Source organism: Cupressus sempervirens, chromosome 1 (genome assembly GCF_028749045.1).
Source record: "Cupressus sempervirens isolate cs-2001-9-10 chromosome 1, ASM2874904v1, whole genome shotgun sequence".
Taxonomy (NCBI): domain Eukaryota; kingdom Viridiplantae; phylum Streptophyta; class Pinopsida; order Cupressales; family Cupressaceae; genus Cupressus; species Cupressus sempervirens.
The window spans coordinates 41,357,792-41,381,469 of record NC_143118.1 but is presented as its reverse complement, the minus strand read 5'-3'; the positions used below and the strand labels follow the sequence as shown (position 1 = coordinate 41,381,469).

Below are 23,678 nucleotides of genomic sequence, written 5' to 3'. Positions count from 1 at the left end.
AAAAAAAGGAGGAAAACTGAAAATAGAAGATTAAGAACTTTATGTTCTTAATACAAACTCCTATGAGGGCAAAAAGAAGCATTTCAAGAAGAAAAAGGGAAATCAAAATAATGGGAAACCCAAGAAAGATCTATCCAAAATAAAGTGTTTCAGATGTGAAAAGTTTGGACACTAGAGATCTCATTGTCCTAAAAACTCTACGCAACAAGTGAACTGTATAAATGTTACCAGGCAAGAAGATAACTATGATCCAGAGAATCGTATATTGTATTCATCACTATCAAATGGAATCTCAAGTAAAGCATGGGTAATTGATAGTGGATCTTCTAGACATATAACAGGATACAAAGAAGCACTAGCTCTATATTAGAAAAGGCTAATGGCGAAGTTACCATTGGTGATAATTCAGCACATTTCATCAAAGGAATTGGAAACTGCACCTTGAAACTAAAATCATGAAATTCTCTTTTTCTCAAAGGAGTACTCTACGTACCAAGAATAAAAAGAAATCTAATCTCGGTTACAACATTTGAAGATGATGGGCATAATGTTGCATTCATGGATGGTAAAGTAATAACTTGGGCAAAGAACTCCTCAATTAAGAAAGCAAAGTTGATTGGTTAGAGAAAAGGATATTTGTATGAATTAAATTCAGAATACAGTGGACCTATTCAAGCCTTAATTCATGAAGCTACAGACATAAATGAAATATGGCATAGAAGATTAGGACATCTAAATTTCAAAACCTTATGAACTATGGAGAAGATGGTTACTAGTTTACCTAAATTAAATAAAGACCACTCAAGCATATGCAAAGGGTGCGCGTTGGGGAAGAACACCAAAAGTCCATTTCATGATAGCACTAGAAAAACAAATAATGTTTTGGAATTAATTCATTCGGATTTATGTGGACCTATGTCTATTCTTTCTCTTAGAGGATTCTAATACTATATTTTGTTCATAGATGACTGCTCTAAAAAAATATGGATTTACTTCTTAAATTGCAAAGAATCAGAAGAAATCCTAAAGAGATTTAAAGAATTCAAAACATTAGCTGAAAACTTATCAGAATATAAAATTAAAACTCTTAGAACTGATAATGGAGGAGAATACACTTTAGATTTGTTTAAAACGTTTTGTAAAGAAACAGGGATTAAAAGGGAGTACACCGTTCCTTATAATCTAGAACAAAACGGAGTAGCAGAAAGAAAGAATAGAACAATTATAGAAACTGCTAGAGCTATAATATTTGATCAAAATCTAGAATATTATCTTTGGGCAGAAGCCTCTTGTACTGTTTTTTTTATATTCAAAACAAAAGCCCTCACTCTTACCTTAGAGATAGAACTACTGAAGAAGTCTTTACTAAGGTTAAACCCAATATAAGTCATCTTAAGGATCTTTGGGTGCCCTTTATAAATCCATGTTCCAAAAGAAAAGAGAACTAAGTTAGGACCCTCCAAGAGGAAAGGTATTTTTGTAGGGTATAGTGAAACATCTAAAGCATATAGGATTTTCATACCTGGACAGAAAAGTATTGAACTTAGTAGGGATGTAATTTTTGAAGAAGATCTAGCATTCAAAAGAGCCCTAAGTTCTGAAGAATCTTCTCCTTTACCTAGTTTTGAAAGAAATACTGAGTCTGAGTCTCAAAGGGAGAACATAAAAGAAATTGAAGATGAAATTCAAAATCTAAATCTTGGAAAAACTCAAAATTCAAAGAAAAGACCACTTTGGGCTATTAAAATAGTCAAGGAAGCACAAGACTTTGTTGCACCTTCTGGAACAATCAAAGAAAGCAAAAAACCTAAAAAAAAATCTAGTTATATAGCAAATATGAATGATTTGTCCAAAACAGAACCAACCAATCCTTCAGATGCTATTAAACATGCAGCTTGGAAAGAAGCTATGACAAAAAAATACCAATCTATTATGAAGACTGATGTTTGGGAAATTGTTCCAAGACCTAAAGGAAAATCTGTCGTTTCTTCCAAGTGGATATTTAAAATAAAGCATGTCACTGATGATAGCATTGAGAAATATAAAGCTAAATTTGTAGCCAGAGGATTCTCTCAGAAAGAAGGGATTGATTATGAAGAAACTTTTGCTCATGTTGCCAAATATACCTCTATAAGAGCAATCTTAGCAATTACAGCATCGAAGGGATGGAAAGTACATCAAATGGATGTAAAAACAGCATTCCTAAATAGAAAGATTATAGAAGAAGTATTTTTGGAGCAACTTGAAGTATTTGAAACTCATGATCCTAACATTTTTGTTTGCAGGCTCAAGAAAGCTCTCTATGGGCTTAAGTAGGCTACAAGGGCTTGGTATGAAAGAATTGATAAGTATCTCACCAACTTAGGATTCTCCAAAAATGAAGCCGATTCCAAATTTATGTTTTATAAAAAAGATAAAGATGATATGGTAATTCTGATACTGTATGTTGATGATTTACTTATAGCAGGTGATGATCATCTCATAGATCAATGCAAGAAAGGCCTAACTAGAGAATTCGAGATGAAAGACTTGGGACTCCTTCGTTACTTCCTAGGACTGGAAGTATGGAAGAATTCTGAGAGCATAATTCTTAATCAAGGGAAGTATACATCAGATATTTTGAAGAGATTTGGAATGTGGAATTGCAAGTTTATATCTTCTCCAATGGAGACTAATCTACATAAACTTAAAGAAGCAGTAGCAGAATCACCTTCCATAGATTCTACTCTCTACAGACAAATGATTGGGTCCATTATGCACTTGGTAAATACAAGACCTGATATTTGCTATATTGTTAATGCCTTAAGTCGTTTATGTGTGAGCCAAAGGAAATTCACCTAGTTGCAATCAAACACATTATGAGATACTTACAAGGCACTCTTAATCTTGGGCTCAAATATGAGAAAGTTGGCTTGGATTTACATGGATTCACTAACTCAGATTGGGGTGGAAGTGTTAGAGACAGGAAAAGTACTTCAGGATGTTTTAGTTTAGGATCAGCAATGATATCTTGGATATGCAGAAAGCAATCTTCAATAGCTCAAAGCTCTACAGAAGTCGAATACATTGCAGCAGCGATGGCCTCTCGAGAAGCAGTTTGGCTAAGGAAGTTACTTGTGGAATTATTTGGGCAAGCCATGAATCTGTAATGTCCCCATTTTTGGCTGACCTCGTGTAGCGTGCCGGATTTGCCTATCTTCGACTCTCGTAGGAAAATGGTGTGGAGAGAGAGTCAATTCTGCGGATCAGATGGTCATATTTTGCTCTTGAAGAAGTGTTAAGAGGTTATATTTCATTATTATGTGTTATCGGGGCCTACATGTTATAATTTTAAGTTGAGTTGCACTTTTTATTTTATAAAATTACTTTATTATAAAAAGTGCATCATAATGAGGTTTTATAAAGGATGTTTCTAGAAGTTCTAGCAACTTCTTAGAAAAAGTGAATAAATAGAGGGTTGGGCCTCTCATTTGCACATGCTTGGATTTGAGATTTCTTCTACTTCTTCCATTGTGGAGCAATTTGTAGTCTCTTGGGTCTGCAAATACTATTCGATCTTTGGGAACGAATCACTCCCCTAGATTGGCATAACTGAGGTAGTGAAATATCTACTGAAGGGTTGCATAATTGGAGTTGGTATTCAACCATCTCATTGGAACTTCATTGAGAAATTGTTTGAAGAGTTTATTTTGGTTGGAATAAGGGTTTCAAATTTACCCTAGCATTGGTGAAGCGTTTGGCAGGGGTTTGAAGACAAAATTTGTGCATTTTCAAAATTGTCAAATCAGGGTTTGGAACCACATAATTGCTCATATCTTCTCAACCCCTTGGAGTTATTTTTTATGGTTTGGTAGGGTTACTACCTAACCCTAGGCGCCCATATTCCTTGCATTTGGGGGTCCCAAAACCCCAGCATTATTTTTATATAGGGGCCGTACATGCTGGCCTGGGTACGGCCTTGCCAGTAGAATCAGCAGCAGCAATTTGGGGGTTCGTTTGGGGGCAGTTTGTGGAGGATTTAGTGTCTTTGGCAGCGGCTTACATCAGACATCTCCAGCAGCAATACCAGGTGCACATATTGAGGTTTTTGATTGTCAAAGGTGTTGCATACAAATAGTTGAACAGTCAGCACTGTCATTGCATTGTTGGTTATCTCCAATTATTAGTTGCTGTTGTAAACCAGTCATCTATCATATAATCTGAACTAGGTTATTGTCATGTCATAGCATTGCATTGTCAAGGGTTTGATGTATTAGAAGTGCATAGTTGTGACAGTCCCCTAAATCTGATATTGTAAAATCAGTCATTAATGTAGATGCACAGCTCAGTCCATTATAATCAGTTGTAATCAGATTTGCATGCATTGATAGGATTGAATATGAAGGTTTATATGTTGTCATCAATCTATATTCATATGCATATGTATTAGACACCACAGTCCTTATATTCTGAAAGTATCAAATCTGAGAGTTTCCATATTCTGAATATTGTTATTGGTACTGTTATTGTTCATTACATTACATTTCGATATTGGCATTGTACTTTGTGGTTTCGTTGCACAACAATTAGCCCTATTCGCAGCTCTATTTAGTTACATGCCAAGTGTTTGACAAATTGTCTCAATTCAGTTTGAGGGTTTTAGTGGCCTTAATAGTAAGGGTCATTACAGAATCCTACGATTATTCATTGCGATAATCAGAGTTCCATAAGCTTTCGGTTAATCCAGTTTTTCATGATAGGTCCAAGCATATTGAAATTCCTTACCATTATGTAAGAGATATGGGTAGATAGGAATATTGTAAAATTAGAATTCATTTGCAATGCAAATCAGACAGTAGACATACCAAACCTCTCTCTAGAGTGAAGATAGAACACTTTAGGAGAAGACTTGGTATGGTTGAATTGTAATCCATTTGTATTCTTTAAATTATTAATAAAATAATTTTATTGTCAAGCTATTGACTGTTATGGGCTCCACCATTTGTATTCATTATTTAAGAGGTGACAATCTCTGAGATAATGAACACTTGTATAAAAGACATTATGAGCGATTACGATCTCATAGATAATGTGTTGAACAGTAGAAATCTACTATTAGATTTAGATTAGTTCAAGATCACATTGTGATGTAGAAATTTCTATGCCTATGAGTCACAATTTATAAAGGAAGAATTTCATTATTCTCTTGAGTTTATCCTGTGTTCTGGCAGATCTTAGCTCAGGATCATGTTGTGATATAGGAAAGCCAGTACCTATGAATCACAACTTGGATAAATGAAGAATTTAATTAATCTTCAGATTTTATCCTGTATATTGCATTCCATGCAATATCATTATCACTAGAGTAAGCAATAAGTCATATCACGTGTATAGTAATATGACATAAGTATCATATGTTCAATGATACCTCATGCTTGAGGATTTAGATAGATATAGAGTATCATTCTATGCTTATTCATATTATTTGATGATGCTATATATGTTATCTCTCAATATGATTATCAAGTTAAGAGGGAGTGTTAATTTTGTAATGTTGTAATCACACTGGTCTGATGAAGCAAATCGTACAAATCTGTTAATATATATGATACCTTTGAAAGGCCTATAAAGACACTATTCAGATCTCTAGCATAATCGGTGTCTCCCTTAGGGTAGTCTTGTTTGGTTAAATATGAACAAGATTAGTTAGTTTAAATACTACTTAATTTCATTCCTAATGGACACCGATTTTGAGAGGACAGTTTTGGCCGACCTAGAGAGGGACATGTCCCTTCTAGGGACATGCCCCTTGGGCGCCATATTTATAGAGGCTATGGTTGTGGATAAAGAGCACACAACACAATTCAAGTCTACCTCTTTAGCATACATTACCTCATCGAATTTCAGCAGGATATACATAGTATTTGCAGAACTATTATCTTTGAAGGAAGAACCCATATTCAATCTGATATTGAATAAGACAATCTCCATCATATAGAAGGTATTATATCAGGAAAATAGTTGCAGAATTTTACAGAATATTTTACATCAGAATTTGCAGAAACTTTACAGGAAACTCATCGATATGCAATATCCAAATACTAAAGGGAGGTAAATTTTCACATAGCATCATATAATCAGACGTGAAAGGTAGTACCAAGACTAAAGGGCAACTATTGAACAAACATGTTAATAGGATATAGAACACTGAAACAAATAAGAGTTATCAGCGGTGAAAGTACATCAAAAGCTTTACAAAAGGAGAAAATAAAAGTGAGAATGTCTGGGGTGTTCCTTCTGGACTGCGCCATTGTAGGTGGTTTCACAGAACACGAACACAATGAATTCTGGGAAGTGAAGAACTCATACCAGATATCCCTGCAAACAATACCATTTGAACGGAATCTTCTAGCAGAGAAGGGATGGGCAGACTTGTCATACTTCAGAAGAAACCTTCGCAACAATAACATCTATGCAGACAATGCAGACTGCTTGAGAGAAATACTAGAGCAGTGTGGAGCATCTTCAGACAACTCTAAAGTCTAAAGCCACTTTCGGTTTAGTGTTCATGGAAAACTACTTATACTACAACTGCCCAATTCCTGAAAAGCATATCAGGCTCTTCGTTCTTTATACCCCTCGGCAAACGTTGGTATCAAAGAAAATATTTTGAAAGATGAACCTTGCTACTGGTTAAAGCAGAGATCAACACATGCACATTAATAGGAGCAGATTAAACAAATAGAACATCACACAGTTTTATGATGTGAACAACTAAATTGCATTCAAAACTGATATTTAGACATACATCTCACCAATCCTCTCCATTTACTGGACGAAATCACAAACATAAGTCCGAGAATCACTTCAGCTGAATAACAGTTTCACCAACACAAACTTAGGATCAAACTATCATTAAGAAATTATGTGCCCAAACTTATTTATATGCTACAATGAAGAGATTATAAGGATTCAAGATTATGATATCACAAAAAAAACTGCTTTAAAGTGAACATGCTCACAAACTGTATGAAAAGTGGAAAGTTTTCTTTATAGAAAACTAGTTCTAGAGACAAACAATTATTAAATTAGAAAAGGCCTAAATAGGTTCTTGTGCACTGCTTGGAGTAGAATCCTGAGAGTAACAGCTGCCAAATAAGGTGACTACTTAAAATAATATCTTGCATATGGGTGACCTTTAAGATTCTGGAAAACTTATTTGCGTTGAAACTTGTGAGTCCTCTTGAGTCTGGATCTTTTGAAGACCGTGAAAGCCTTGATCTATTTGGCAGATATGAAACTCTAATTGCCATGGTGAAACCACTGGCTTCACAGAATGATGATATGTCAAACACTTTGAATTTGAATCCCTCAATCTTAGAAGCACCAGAAAGGCTTTCTTTGACCTGTCACATATGTTCTTCATCAGGGGATCTCTAATCATGTGACCAAGTTAGATCATGCAACTTTTTCTGATACATTATCTCCTCCTCACCGTATTAGTGTTCTGAAATACACAATCTGAATAGCTATCCTTGTGAAATAAAAAATAGTACATGAGAGAGAGAGAGAGAGAGAGAGAGAGAGAGAGAGAGAGAGAAATGAAAATCTGATGTGGAAAAGAGTTACCGCAGTTCACAGACAAGGATAAAAATATGAAGAAAGGTGCTGCTGAAGACTCTTCTCATAAAAAAACCTTTCAAAATAGTGCCGAAAACCACTTGAAATGCCTGCATAAATAAGAAGAATTCACCCTCTTTCTGCTATGAATACCAGATACAAACTGTCTTGAGTTGGAATAGTGTATATTATTTATTATTGTAATGTGCCCAGCTCAAAGCAAGACAATTAACAACAATTGATTGTGCTTTCTTTGGATTACCCAAGAGGGAGAGGATGTAGAACATCCTTGCGTAAGAAAGAAAGTCCTTAGCTTTTTCTAAATTCTAAGCTTAAGTTGAGTGCACGTCTTTTGATAACTTAAGTGAACATACATTATTTCTAAATGAACTTTGGTTATTTCAAGTTAAGTACATTTTAGGCAACTTAAGGGATGCCTAGCCAAGGGACTTAAGTTATCATCTCTTTTATGCACTTAAGTGACTTAATAAAGCATTAACTTATTCTGATGATCTATCCCTAAAAGACTGAAATCTCTATAAAAATGAAGTCTGTGGGAATTTTACATTGTGGGGGGTTGAATAATTACCTTAATCAATGTTTCATTCCCATTGGAGACATTCTTTGATTTGATGCATATGGACCTTCATTGGAAGCATTTATATCAAGGATGTTGATGTGCAAATAAGTATTTATTATCCTTGAGTATTAGACATTTTTTTTAAATTATAGTCTCTTGCTTATATGTATGAATAATAAGAGTCACGTGCCTTGATATAATCTTGTTCCATTCTTTGGTCTCCAAGGACGCTCTTGCAAGAAGAAAAGAATGGTGCATTAGAGTATGCTGCCAAAGCATTAGTGCAAGACTCTACCTATGAATTTTTGAAAGAAAAAAAATATATCTTCGATGATTGAGACTATGTGAGATGAGTGTTTTTTAAGAGGGAGTCTGATACTTCTTCAAGGCAACGCAAGAGCTTAAAAGTTGATACTCAGAAGGAGTCTATAAAATACATGTGTAAATGCATAATTTTTGATGGGCCTACTCTTGTATACATCATGAGGAAGTAACATAACAACTTATCACCAGAAAGTTGGAAGATCGATATCAAATTGAGAGGGAGTCCGATAGGCATTCTTGAATGAAGAGAGTCTATAAGGGAGTAACTACATGACCTGACTTCCCATGATTGTTGTTAAGAGAGAGAATTACGAGGTGAAATTCCTTGTTAATGAGTTCTCTACGAAAGAAAATTTTCAAGTGAAATTTCTTGAGAAAGAAGTTGAGGTGAAAACCCTTGTACCACTCTCTAAGAGCAGCTATGGTGGGTTCACCCTTTCACTTGGTTAATGGTGGATATCATGTGAGTTACAACATGATGTGGTTGTGATTATGTCATGAAAGGTGACGATCTTTCATTGATGTATTTTCAAAGGATTGCTATTGTAAGGTGACAATCTTATCAATAGCTTGACCTATTATTATTACAGACTACATTAAGTTGTTGTCCCAGAGTGCCGGTAGTCATGATAACGAACGTATCATGATTAGACTCCATTTTTTGTCACAAAGTGCTGGAGATCATGATAGAGACCATGACATTTTGATTTCTTGTTATCTGATAAATTACATTAAGTTGTTGTCCCGAAGTGTCGAAAATTAGACAACTCGTATCCTACTAGGATATAACATATTCTTTTGGTAGGCATCAAGGATTTTTTTGATGCCAGTGCACATACCAAAAGAATATAAGTATGATGAATATCATATGATTGATATTTATTGTTGAATCATACTTCAGATGATATTGAAAGATAACAACTAAGTTGATGTATATGTATTGATTTCCTTAAATACTTGAGAGCATAATGTATTCTATAAATCCTCCCTAGCTAAGAGGGAGTGTTAAGGTTGTAGCTTCAATCGGATTGATTCAATTTGAGATACATTATTGTTATTGGTAAATCATCATTTCTTATATATACTTATTCATGTTAAATGTTATATATTATTGTATATAATATATATAAATATTGTTATACATAGTTAAATCCTGATAGCAATATCACAACATATTATTTTTGTTAATACATTATTGTTAATTAAATGATGATTAAATCATAGAGACATGTCTCCTCTCATTTTTATATGAGGTTCAAATCTGCATTTGGAACACACCAATACCGTGGGAGTGTAATTACATTTGCAAAAAATGATTTCATTAAACTTAACACTCAGTTGTCAATCTTATCCTCATCGAATAGATCTAATGTAAATCTTACTTGAAGAAGACTTTCCTCCTTTGTTAATATTGAATGTCAAATATTTTGATACTCTCACTCGGTATCATTACTTTTCGTATAACGTTATCAAAGCTCATATTTTGAGGGAACATTGGGATTGGTGACAAAGAATTTGTCAAAAGGTCTCATACAAATCTGAAGAGTGCCATATGGATCTACCAAGGAAAAATCTCAGATTTAATGGAGGGAGTGTTGAAGGAGGTGGGTGAGGAGAATGCAGTGCAAACAATCACTGATAATGCTGCAAATTATGTTGCTGCAAGTAAACTTCTTATGGAGAGGCACCAACACTTGTTTTGGCCCCTTGTGCTCCTCATTGCATTGACCTCATGTTGGAGGATCTTGATAAGCTTCCTTAGATAAAAACAATTGTAGAACAAGAAAGGAATGTTTGTAAATTCATATATAATCATGCTTAGGTCCTCAACCTTATAAGGCAATACACAAATCAAAATGAGTTGTCTTGTCTAAGGGTCACCAACTTTGCCAAAAAAAAAATATCTCACATTGCAATGTTTGTTTAAGTCAAGGATCGATTTGAAACACATGTTTGGAAGTGGGGAATGGAAAACATCATCATATACAAAGAGCAATGCAGGGACTAAGATGGCTGATCGGATTTTTTATTAGTGGCTTTTGGCAAACAGTAGGAGATTGTGAAGGTAATTTCTTTTTTGTCATCATTTTTGTTCACACGTGTTTATGTCCATAACTTCATTGTTCATTTTTAAAAGAAAAACTTAAAACTTAAAGCTTAATGTTTCAATTTTCACAATGATTGCAATTCATAGAGCCTCTTATTGTTCTCCTATGGATTGTTGATGGAAAGAATCCCTCAATGAGATATATTTATGAGGACATGGATAGGGTGAAAGAGGCCATCCAAACTTTTTATGGAGGGAATCGGGATAAATATGGTCCCATATAAGATGTCATTGATAGGCGATGGCAAAATCTACTTTACAGGCCTATAAATGCATCTGCCCACTTCCTTAATCCGACATTCCAATTCAACCCAAGTTTCAAGGTAGATGACAAGTTGTGGAATGGGCTCTATGATGTTATAGAGAGAATGTCACCTAATGAACAATTGGAACAATTGTAGTTTGTGAGCTAGAAATGTATAAGAAAGCTCAAGGAGACTTATTTGCATGAGAGTTGTGCAAGAAATATCAGACAAAACCGATGCCTAGTAAAAATCTATAATTTCACTTTCTAATTGTATTACCATTTTAGTTTGATAAAGTCAAAGTTATAGAATTGATTTTAACTTTTCTTGTTTTAGATGCATGGTGGGATATGTTGGGTACTAAGGTTTAAAATCTATAGAGGATTACAGAGGCTTACAATTCGTATCTTGAGCCAATCATCTAGTGCTTCAGGATGCAAATGCAGTTGGAGCATGTTCGAGCATATACACTCGAAGAAGCGCAACAACTTGGCAATAAAAAAGTTGAATAATCTTGTGTTTGTTTCCTACAAACTTTTTGTTTTCCACAAACGGATCTTGGTCACCAACACATAGCCTATAGTATTTGAGGATGTTGATGCACAAGCAAGATGAAACACCAATATTGGTGATCCTATCTTTAGTTATGAAGACATGGAGTGGGTTGAATAGGTGGATCAAGAGGCAGACGCAGTAGTGATGGCAGTGGAGTAGGCTAGAGTGCGAAGAGACCCAATGCAAGACCCTAATGCTACGAGTGATAGATCCGACTCTAATGATGAGGATTATGAGGAGGAGAATAAGAAGGATGAGGATGTCCCTAAGGATCAGCCCCAAACACAAGGAGAGAGGATGGTTCTAGAATCTTCCATGACCTATCTTAGGCATACTCATAGGAGGGCATAGGCTACTATGAGCCTTAGTCTTCTACGCTCGAGCTTTTATTTTGATATATGTTTTGAGTTTTTGATTCCATGGACTTCATATTCCATAAATATTGTAGACATTTGACAGTGACACTATATTTCTATTATGTCATTTAGTTTAGCTTTAACTAATTTTCTTCAAAAAATTGCATTTATACTATGTGATCTATGCAAACTAGTTTCTATTTATCACAATTATTGAGTATTTGATGTTAATTCATTGAATGATGTATGAAAAAAAAATCTTAAAAACCTTTGAATTTCTTGGGTTTTTTAATTTTGCTAAGTCCAGACGCCAAGTCCAACCCGAGTCTAAGGCTTGTAGCTATGGTTAGAGAAATAAAATATGGCATAAAATTTAAAATTTCGATAACACCTTAATCCTGTTTACCGCATAGGATAAGAGGTTCAACACATGTATAACATGATTCGATTCAAAACAGGTACTTTATTCATGTATGCACTTGTAGATTACAATCCAATTACATTGACTACAATGATCTCTCAATTCCAAAGTCCATCTCGGACGTATACATATACCTTTCCGAAGGGGTGACTCAAGCGTCACGCGCCCGTTCGGATACTATTCTACCCGTCGGCTACATTATACATTTTACCGACAACATCATCGCCCCCCAAAAGAAAGGTTGTCTCCGGACGACAATTACAAAATATCTGAGACAAATTAACAACAAAATACATTAATTAACTAACTACAACAAGATAGATCTGTTTCTATCGCATCACTTTCACATTCATCTTATGCCTGCACCAAACTGGTCTCCAACCCACGTTATATCTGTAGCCTCTGCTAACACAATACTATCTCCTTAGTTGACCTTGATAGCCACCCATGCTGCTTTCTCTGTTTCCAACTCATGGTTACACTGAGCCAAGTGTCGCCATACTGCCTTCAACTGGATGATCAGCTCCTCCCGAGCTCTCTACGCATCCACCAAGACAGCCTCATGCCCAACACCTACTCCAAGTGCCTCCTCTGACACACAAACACTCATGCCTAAAGCAACAGCTCTAGGTCTCATCAACTGGTCACACTTCCCATGAATGATATCCGCAACGATTGGGGGTCTAGGGGGCAAGCGGGGTCGAGGGGCAGTGCCCCCGCAGGGTCCCGAGGCAGTACAGGGCGAGGTCCAGGGGCAACGGCCCTCACCGCCAAGACCAAATTAGCACTCCGAAACCCACACAAAACTGCATGGAACACACTATTTCTGTCATTTTTTTCTAATTCCGCACTCTTTCTGGCAACTGCTTATGTCTACCCTTCCCTTTGGCATCATGCATTACTCATTCCGAACTGTTTCAATCTGTCGTTTTTTTTTTTTTTTTTTCCTGTTTTTTTTTTTAAAATTTTGCTCTTCCACTTCCTCCCTCTTTCCTGATACCCTTCGTACGTCTGAACCAGCTTCTCCCTAGTAATGGTACGGTTTTCATAAAATTCCTATTATTGCTTTCTTCTTTTCTGCTCTCAACACCGTATGGTGCTTTGAATGCCTGTTTATACTATGTATTATTTGGAACTATCTCGGTCAATTGCTCTCCCACTGTACGGTATCCATACAAAGTTTCTTCATTGCCCAGTGGCCGTACGGTATTCTATGTTTCCCTTCATATGATGAGGCCGTACGGCTATCAATTTTCTGTAACTATGTTTCGGTTTGCTTGGGGCTGTACGGTCTCCTTTTTGCTTTTATCCTCACCGTACGGTCTTTTCCTTCATGCGTAGCAGGCCGTACAGCTTATTCCCTTCCACATCTGTCGTACAGTGGTCAAAAAAATCCTTCCCAATTCTTTCAAGGCCGTACGGAGTCCTAGCTTTTGAGAATATTCAACAGCCGTACAATGTCTTATTTCTAAGTCGTACGATCTTTGATTTATAACTGCTCATGATGTTCCCCAGGCCGTACGGTCCTTAATTGTTCCCCCTGAGGCCGTACAGTCATCCATCTTATTTGAAGGTATACTTTGAATCGTTTTCTTTACTTATTACTATGGCTTTTCTTATTATTATTTTTATTTTCAACATAAGTCCTTGGGGGCCATACGGTGAACAAAATTGCTCCACTTTTCTTTCAAGGCCGTACGGCCTTTTTCTCCAGGGTTATTCTTATGATTCACTTTATAATTTTTGCTTTTCTTCCATTTTCTCTGTATAGTCCTGGGCCCCATTAGTTTAATAAAAAAAATCACCTCTCAGTACATTTACTTTATGCTTCTTTTATCACTTCATACTTCTATAACTACAGTTTACCAACTATATTCGACTTTTAATTTTATACATATATACACTATTTACAAACAACTTTTCTTCATTCATCAATTGTTTGTCCGCAGAGGATCCTTTCTTTCTCTATATATTTTCAACTTTGATCCATTTACGACATCTGGTATTTCTTTTCTGTCCAGTGTCCACAATTTAATTGCTCCGTTATACCCAACTTCCCGTATCTTGTACGGTCCAACCCATTTAACTTTAAATTTTCCAGGCCTTATTTCATTTCGTCCATTATACTTTAGTACTAACTAACCAGGTTGAAATCTGTTTAATTTTAAACGCTTATAACGCCATACCTTCCACCTATTTTGTGCAACTTCCACGGCCCATGCTACATAGTTCTTATTCCTTCGATACGGCCGGTTCCGTACTAGTACCACACCTTCAATTAATGGTATCCGGTGGACACATAGCTCTGGTAGTACTCCTTTTAAGTCTTTATATGTCCAAGTTGCTGCCTTCAATACTGGGTTCCAATCATCTCCTACAAGAATGTTCTTCGGATTTTCCTCATCACCCAAGTTCATTGTTTTCACCGTCAGCTCTTCATACTTCATCAATTTATCTTTACTAAACGTATGGGCTGGTGTTTCATCCACCTCTGCTTCTCCTTCCTTCAGTTCATTGTACTCCTTCGAAAACTTATGGCCTTCTTTTCCTTCCTCGACACTCAAAATATTGCAACTCAGAAAGACCTCATAATCTTCCATTTGCCAATGTAGCAATCCGTTTACTGAATCTAGGTCTTCATCAGTTGACCCTCCTTCTATTCTCAGCACCCCTTCATCATCTGGTTCCATCCTCTTTTTCCCTTCGTCATCACTCTCGCCACCGCCTTCTGAGTCCGACGACGCGGCTTCTTCTCCTACCATCTGTGTATGCAAAATGATTATAAATCTCTTACTTCCCTTCTCCATTGACAAGGTGTTCCTTTTCCAATCATGCTTTACCTTAGCCTGCACCAACCACCCCCGTCCTAGGATGGCATCATACCCTCTTCTCTTTAATGGAATAACTACAAAATCCAATAAAAATGGTTGTGTCCCAATTGTTACCGACTGCGCCATTAGAGTGCCCAAGGGTTTTATCCCATGTTGATCTGCTGTAAGTAACTGAAAGGTGGGTGGCCATAGTGTTGGTTGTCCAAGTTTTTTCCAGATATCTTCCGGCATCACATTCACTCTCGATCCTCCGCCTACTATTGTATCTCTTAGCACCGTACCCAGAATGCCCATCTCCACCACTGTTGAATGTCTACCTGTCGTAAGTGCTAGTAACATTGGATCTGTTGCTGCTACTGTGGTTGTTTCCGTACTATCCTTTGCTTCCTCTGTTACTCTCAGGGATGATGTCATATTTATAATAGCCGTACATAACTGTGGCATGGTGAGAAGAAGATCATTTAATTTAATTGGTACTTCCATTTGCATTATCTGTTTCACCATGTCTTGTTCCGCCAAGTTTCTTTTCAAAGTTTCCTCAGTGTCTTTTACTTGTGACTTCTCCGCTCTCATATAAGTGCTAGTAACATTGGATCTGTTGCTGCTACTGTGGTTGTTTCCGTACTATCCTTTGCTTCCTCTGTTACTCTCAGGGATGATGTCATATTTATAATAGCCGTACGTAACTGTGGCATGGTGAGAAGAAGATCATTTAATTTAATTGGTACTTCCATTTGCATTATCTGTTTCACCATGTCTTGTTCCGCCAAGTTTCTTTTCAAAGTTTCCGCAGTGTCTTTTACTTGTGACTTCTCTGCTCTCATCTGCTTCTCTATCTCTGTTCGGGCTTTTTGTAACCTCTCCTCTTCTTCCGCATTCGGATATTTTGCCTTCCTCTCCTGTTCCCACGTGATCGCCAACACGTTCTCATTACTTGTTTCCATACTTAATAAATTTACGCTTTGCTTTGGACACTTTGAATCTTCATGGTCCCCTGGACCACAACATCTGCACAGTACTTGCGGCGCCTCCTTCGTAATATAGTCCCTCGCGAAGTGACCCCAAAGATTACATGCCCGGCACTGTATCATCGGCCGTCCACTCGCATCATATTGTATTCTACTTCGGCCTCCATTGTTATTGTTATTGTTTCCACCCATTCCGCAACTATTATTATTTCGATATCCACCTGAAGTTGCATCATTGCCCGCATTGTTGCTATTGTTCGAGGCTTCCTGCGTTAGTAACACCTGCTGGTGTCCTTTTGTTTTCAAGTTAAACGGGCACTCTTTCAGGGAATGCCCCACCACCTGGCAGATGTCACAAAACTGCTTCTTCAGGCATGAACCCTTCGTATGGCCGTCCTTGCAATCTATACACCACAATTCTCCTTTTACTGTATTTGGATTCTTTTTCAAATTTTTGAATTCTTTCATCATCCGTAGCATGTCTTTCTGTAGCGCTTTCACCTTCTTGTTTGATTCCTCATCATCTACTACTATTCTCCGAGGATGAATCATCTGAATCAGAGGACTTATGTTTCTTCTTCTTACTCGTCTTCTGTTCGCTTTCTAAATCCATGGCACGAGTATACGCATCAGTGTACGATGCCAGTGGTACAATCTTCATTTTCTTTTTAAGAGTCGACCGTAGACCCTCCACGAACCACCATTTTTTCAACCCATCCGCTGGTTGACTCTCCATCTTTCCGATCAATTCTTTCAATCGCCTGGCATAGGTTCGGACTGTCTCATTCTTTTCTTATTTGGTGCTGTAGATTTCTGCCACTATTTCATTATCATCTGGGAGTAATCTGAATTCTGCTATAAATTCTTTTTTCACATTCTCCCATGTATTAAGTTTCTGAGGACTCGTGTCAAAAAACCAGTCTATCGCCACACCCCGTAGGGTCGTTGGAAATTGTCTTACCCAATCATCCTCATCCGTCACGCCATTTGCCGTCCATATGGTTTCACATGTTTTACAATGTCTAATAGGGTCTGCTGAACCATCATCGTGAAACTTGGATAACTTTTCTTTAGGGCCAGCCATCATTACTTGCCTTGGATTCTGAGGTACTTGTGTACCTGCGTTGTTTTGAGCTCCCGCGCTGTTATGTGTTCCCGCGTTGTTCTGGACTCCCGCGTTGTACTGTGTTCCCGCGTTGTTCTGGACTTCCGCACTGTTTTGTGTTCCCGCGCTGTTCTGGACTTCTGCGCTGTTCTGGACAACAGTCTTGTTTCCAACAACTACGTTGTCTAGTGAAAAGTCTTCAAGTGACGTTCTCTTGTCCGTCTATATTCGTTCGTCCGGTGTATCAGAAACAAAGAGATCCCTCCACGCTCGTGCTCCCTCGGCACTCCGAGCCGTGCGAGTTGCTTCCCTTCCGTTCGGACACTCTCCCCTCGGCGTATACAAGTTAAGGAAGTCTTCCCTTGTTTCCTATACCAAATTCAAGCGTTGTCGAGTTTCTTCCAGCAATTCCTCGGCACTCCTTAGCCTACTAGGTGAGTGCACTCCCTCCGTCTGTGCTTCTTCACCCCTTCGGTGCCCCTCGGCAATCTGTTGAAGTCTCTGTCTGCATTCTGCTTGCTGTGTTAAAATTAAAATTTCTTTTGCTATATTTAGTTCATTCTTATCTTTCACCTTATTCCGATCTTTGTTTGGCAAATTCGGCATCAATCTGAATATCATTCCTTCGTTCCAGATTCATCTGGCAACGGTGCCAAATGTTTACCGCATAGGGTAAGACATTCAACACATGTATAACACGATTCGATTCAGAACAGGTACTTTATTCATGTATGCACTTGTAGATTACAATCCGATTACAATGACTACAATGATCTCTCAATTCCAAAGTCCCTCTCGGACGTATACATATACCTTTCCGAAGGGGTGACTCAAGCATCACGCGCCCGTTCGGATACTATTCTACCCGTCGGCTACATTATACATTTTACCGACAACAAATCCTAAGGCACACATGCATGGGAGATAAACTATTTGTCTCATTTTGTTTCTTCCTAATGTATACTTTATATCCTTTTCATGGTTGTAATTATAAATCTATACAAATGAGAGAAAAAAATTCTCTAAAATCTACATTCTCTTGATTAAGGCGAGTTAAATGAGCCAGTATATGCAAATCATTGAATAGTAATTGCAAATCCAGCAATTTGAACCTTTCAAATTTTCAACTTCATTTACTTTATTTCAGTTAATTTTACTTTATCTCTCTTTTCAAATTCATATTATTAACTTTCATTCATAATCATGATAGGCTTACTCAAAAGTCAAAACCCAAGAAAAAATTCCATCCCTAAGACCTCTACCACCACATAACCCACCCCCAAACCCTAGAGGAACACTTTGTTAGATACATAATTAGACATCGCAGCAGGAGAAAACAAACCATTTGTGCTTTCCAATGTTCACAATATGTAGGTTTTTTACTCTTGGTTAAAAGATGATTTCTGACCCAACCCCTAATTTTAATCACTCTTCCTTTACTTCAAAGAGAGAGAGAGAGAGAGAGAGAGAGGAGAATTATGACATGCTCCCACAGATATGTCTTAGTCATAAAACTCAGAAAATTGCACCAAAGAATTATTCAAGCAAATTTAAGGTCTATCCTAAATCTTCAATTTGTCAATGTTTCAACTGCTGAATGTAAGAAAATTGCAGCATTTCAATGGTATGGACTATATTAAATTCTTGGTATTCCAGTATTAGAGAAGCACAGTCAAGGTATTGCAATAGTTCCAGAGATTGAACCCCTTCAAAATAGCTTAAGCATTGACAGATCAAGTTGAGTGACATGAAGATCTAGAATAAATGTCCATTTAAGAAAATTGAGAAAGGATACCCTAATGGCCTTGTAAGCATAATCATTCAACACCAATATGTTTCAAACAACCATTTTCCCAAAGAGTCTGGGCTCTCTATTGGCATAAAACCTGATGTTTTCCTTGCACTTTCTTACATGCATTAAAAGAAAACAATAATTTGTGGAGAACTATTAGAAAGCCCACAACAAAATCTGATAGTTGTTAACGACAAATAAAGTTTCATGAGTATAATTACCAACTCATTGGACATGTTGCACAAACCTGTAACACCAATAAAACATACAGTCTCAGTAGTTTGTAAGCAGTAGTGAATTTGCAGCTAGTAATAGCTACAGCAAGCACCAATTCTAACAATTAACATGATTAAATATCAATGTGACTACAATGGGGGGTGAAGATGATGCTAACTCACCAATGAGATAATCTTCAATGTCAATACCAAACTCCTCTGAGTTCACTGCATCAAAACTGATATTGGTCAGAAAAATCTAAATGCAACACAAGCAGCATAAAAATTTACTGCACAAAACCTACATTCTCAATCAAATAAATCTAAATGCAACACAACCTTCATAAAGTTTGGCAAATGTGACTAAAAGCTTGACAGGAATGGAACGAGTGAGCATTGTTAAAAATCTCATTGTATGTAGCTGGAACATATAATAGCACTTATTTTATTTCTGTGTTTTTCAAGTTATCTTCTCAATGAATATGTCTATAATATTAAGAGACATGTCTCTTGCTAATATCTTAACTCACATAACTTATCACAAATAATATTTGCTCAGTGTATTATCATGATGATAATAATTTATATATAGAATATGCATATGTATAATATACCTCATATATATAATATACATATATGTAGGTAATATATGTGTATAATAGTATATCTCATATATATATATATATACACTTCGTAATTTATTTATTAACAATAATGCTCCATGACAATAATAGAGAAAAAGATAGATATCAAATGTTTAAGACCAATAAGCCATTCAAACATTTGATTTCATCGATTGGAGTCATCTGATCGAAGCTACAATCATTAACACTCCCTCTTAGCTAGGAAGGATGGTTTCTATCCAAATAAACAACACAATGTACCACAATTACCTCATGGTAACATCAGCGGTATGGTATGCCCAAGAATATCAACCATATGATATTCACCATACTCATATTTTCTTGGTATGCGCACTAACATCATGTCTCATGACGTCCACCAGAGAAGATATTTTCTCATCATGTCTCCACTGAAACTACGTCTCATAGTAACATAGATCCATTATTTAGTTGTTACATTATAGTATCATCAAAAGCATGGTCCAGCCATGAATATCAACCATAACATATTCACCATACATATATCTTCCTCGGTATGTGCATTAACATCAAGTCTCATAATGTCTACCGAGGAAAATATCTACACATGGTGTCTCCATATACCAAGTCTCATAGTATACACCATGCTATATCTCAGTAACTACTAACTCAATTACATGAGATATGCACTATCATGATCTCCAGCGGCATCCATCATAAGAGCAGATTAAACTATTATTAGATCGTCACCACAAGTAAACTTAATGAAAGATCGTAACCTCTCAAGAAGTTTTTACAAGATCATGTAATAACTCACAAGATATCCACCATGAACCATATCAGAGGGTGGGTCCACCATGAATATTCCCAGAGGGTGGAACAAGGGTTTTTTGCCCTCAAAAACTTTTTCTCACACAAAAAAGGATGCATTAAGATACATCCCAAGAAATCACTAATGTTGAGTTTCCCTCTCAATAAGGGGTTTGATCCATAACTCAAGGCTTGTCTTCAATAGTATACAAAATTCACTTTGGCTGAAGGCTTTGGAGAAAATATCAGTTGTCAGATCTTCAATGATAATGCACTCTTAATGAATGGCATTCCAAGTATTCATCTATGGTTTAAGCATTCGCATGAAGGTGTTTCAATTTACACATATGGAACTTCATCTCATGAATCATAGTCCTTTGACTACTACAATTTCTTGATCACTAAAGAATCCATCTTGACATGCTCTAATGCCTCTGAATCAATATGACCAAGATCCTCAAAGGTCAATTGAAGCATATCCTCTATTTTCTCTCTGCAATGAAAGCATACCTTGATTCATAGTAACATTTGCGAATGTACTAAACTGTGAGTTTATCCAAAGGATTGGCAACATTAGATATTAAGATAATGTAGTTCTCTTAAAGTACATGTATCAACCTCCTAACCTCTTCATCCAAGGTTGTCTCTAATGAAATGTCTAGCTTCCTCTTGATATAGAAGGATGCTCATAATTTTAATCATCAAAGATATCTTGCTTGAAGGGTCTCTTATTACCTCACATGATTCATATGTGGCTGAAGGTGCTAGTTCCAAGACCACTATGGAGTTAGTATCATAATATCAAGTCCTCGAAAAAATAGTTATATGACCATCTTGATATTTGAACAAAAGCCCATCGTAGTTTGCTCCCTCTTATTGGAAGAGCCCCTTGTCTTGATTTTATTTCATAATCCCAGATGTTATCACTCGCACAAATGCCTAGGCAACATTCCTAATGCACCATTCTTCTCATCCTTTCTAGAGCATCCTTGCACATCCTCGATACAAGTTGCAGCGTTCCTAATGCCTCCAAACAATTTGAGAGCATCGTTTGCACTATCATTCTCAGATTGTCTGAGAGATTGAATCATCTCTCCTCTAAGGATGGTTCAAAAGTGGAACTCTGATAGTGTCTCTTCTCTGTCATGTCCCCCCTCCTAAAGATGGTTCAAATGGGAACGGAACCTTGGTATTGATGGAAATAAATGAGGAGTAACTGAGAGGGGAGGGGTGAATAAGTTGCTCCAAAAATAAATCCCAAATTCCTTAGATGTCAATACAAATCAAAACTCAATGAAAACAGAACTCTCTTGTAACTCGGCAAATACACAGGCACTCGGTTTACATTAACAAATGCTGAAGCTCAGCTTATCATGAAAGACTTAAGATATTATCTGTGATTGACATTACTTTATCTTAGTTGCAAACAAATAAAGGAAATAACATGAACACAATTGACACCAAGATTATAACATGGAAACCCAATTTGGAAAAAACCACCAATTGCAACTAGTTACTAATTTTCACTCTTCTAAAGTGAGCCCTGTTAAAAGCCAACCCTATTAAAGGTTACAAAACACACTGTTAGGTGTGACCCTGTTAGAGGATTTAATCAACCTGTTAGGAGCGGTCTTGTTAGAAGTCTTTAGATAATTCAATAGAAATGTCACCTTGTTAGAGGATTTACAAATAGCTGTTAAGCCAACTCTATTAAGAGATTTAGATCATTGCTACAATGGTTAGAGAGTAACAATGAGATGACCTGATTTTTGATGCAACTGAATTGCTGATTACAGATCTCAATTCTAACTTCTATACTTGATCCTTTTTGATCGAATGTATCTTTGCAACTCAACAAGGATATTCTGCTTATCCTTCTAATTTTCTTCCTCTAAGCATCATCAAATCTTCAATTCTCTTCCTTACTTTCAATCCTCAACTTGACCTTATATTTGTATCTTACACATTGTCAAGTCGACTTGAATACAACTTAGAATAATTAATATTCATCTTCTCAGTTGGCTAGAACCAACAAACAATTCAATTGAACTCAATATGCCAAAACAAGAAAATCCTTCGTTAGCCGACCTTGCTCGATATACTTAATCAAAGCAATTTTCCTATGTTAACCAAGTGAACTCAATTAACACTGCATATTTACAAAGTTCCTTTGGTAACGAGTGAACTCGGTTAACACTAGTTCCACCCAACATTTCCTTCATTAACCGAGTGAGTTTGGTTAACACTCAACTTTTGTAAACTTTTCTTTGTCGCCCAAGTGAACTCGGTAGACATTGTCTTCTAAACTAAGCAAACTCTGGAATGCTCGGCAAACACGGGAAGCTGTCTTGAATGCCCGAGTGAGCTTGGCATACACTGACTAGCAATGATATGACATTTTGTGTAACATCAAAGACAATACACATTAATCAATTGTTTCCAACAATCTCCCTCTTTGGCATTGATGGCAACACAACATATCATAATACAATGAAATTTGAGAGCTAGAATACAGTAAGGAGCATATCCTTAGTTTCATTCTGATTCTCATCCATGAGAACTCCCTCTATCAGTGTGAACTCCCTCTGCCTTTAGTTTCTCCTTTTGTCAGCAAACTTATGCTTTTATCTCCCTCTTTGTCATCTCTTGAAGTGATAAAAATTATGTGAGATATGACAGCAAACTTCTCCCTCTTTGACATCTCATGACAAAGACAATATCTAGTATATATCAATGTACCTCATGTACTGATTTATTTGCAATGTTCCTTTGTCAATACTTCATCAACTGATTGATATTCAATCATGCTCTGGTTGATGCATCATTAAACTTCATTTAGTGAGCTTCAGATAGGAGAATGACCCCTAACTTACTTCTTAGATAAAAAAATGCATCCTTAGGTAATGCTTCATGAATATGTCTGCAATTTGCTCTTTATTATTCACATATTTCAATCTGACCTCTTTGTTTTGTACTAATTCTCTCAAAAAATGATATTTTATAGCAATGTGCTTGGTTTTAAAATGCATCACATGATTCTTTGATATATTAATTGCACTAGTGTTATCACAATATATAACCACTAGATCCTTGATCTCTATTTTCATACCTACCAACAATTCTTTGAACCAAACAATATTAGAACAATTAATTGTTGCTGCCACATAT

At 36.6% G+C, this 23,678-nt stretch overlaps 1 protein-coding gene across 2 annotated transcripts in view; it reads right to left on the bottom strand.

Moving 5' to 3' along the window:
• LOC149576076 (Translin family protein) overlaps nt 1-23,678 on the bottom strand; it is a 122,343-nt gene that overhangs the window by 54,888 nt on the left and 43,777 nt on the right. For both annotated transcript variants that reach the window (XM_089816255.1, XM_089816260.1), the window contains exons 4-5: nt 19,282-19,326; nt 19,105-19,130 (exon numbers count right to left, since the gene is read on the bottom strand). In XM_089816255.1, the coding sequence (XP_089672381.1) occupies nt 19,105-19,130; nt 19,282-19,326 (71 nt within the window). The remainder of the gene's footprint in view (nt 1-19,104; nt 19,131-19,281; nt 19,327-23,678) is intronic.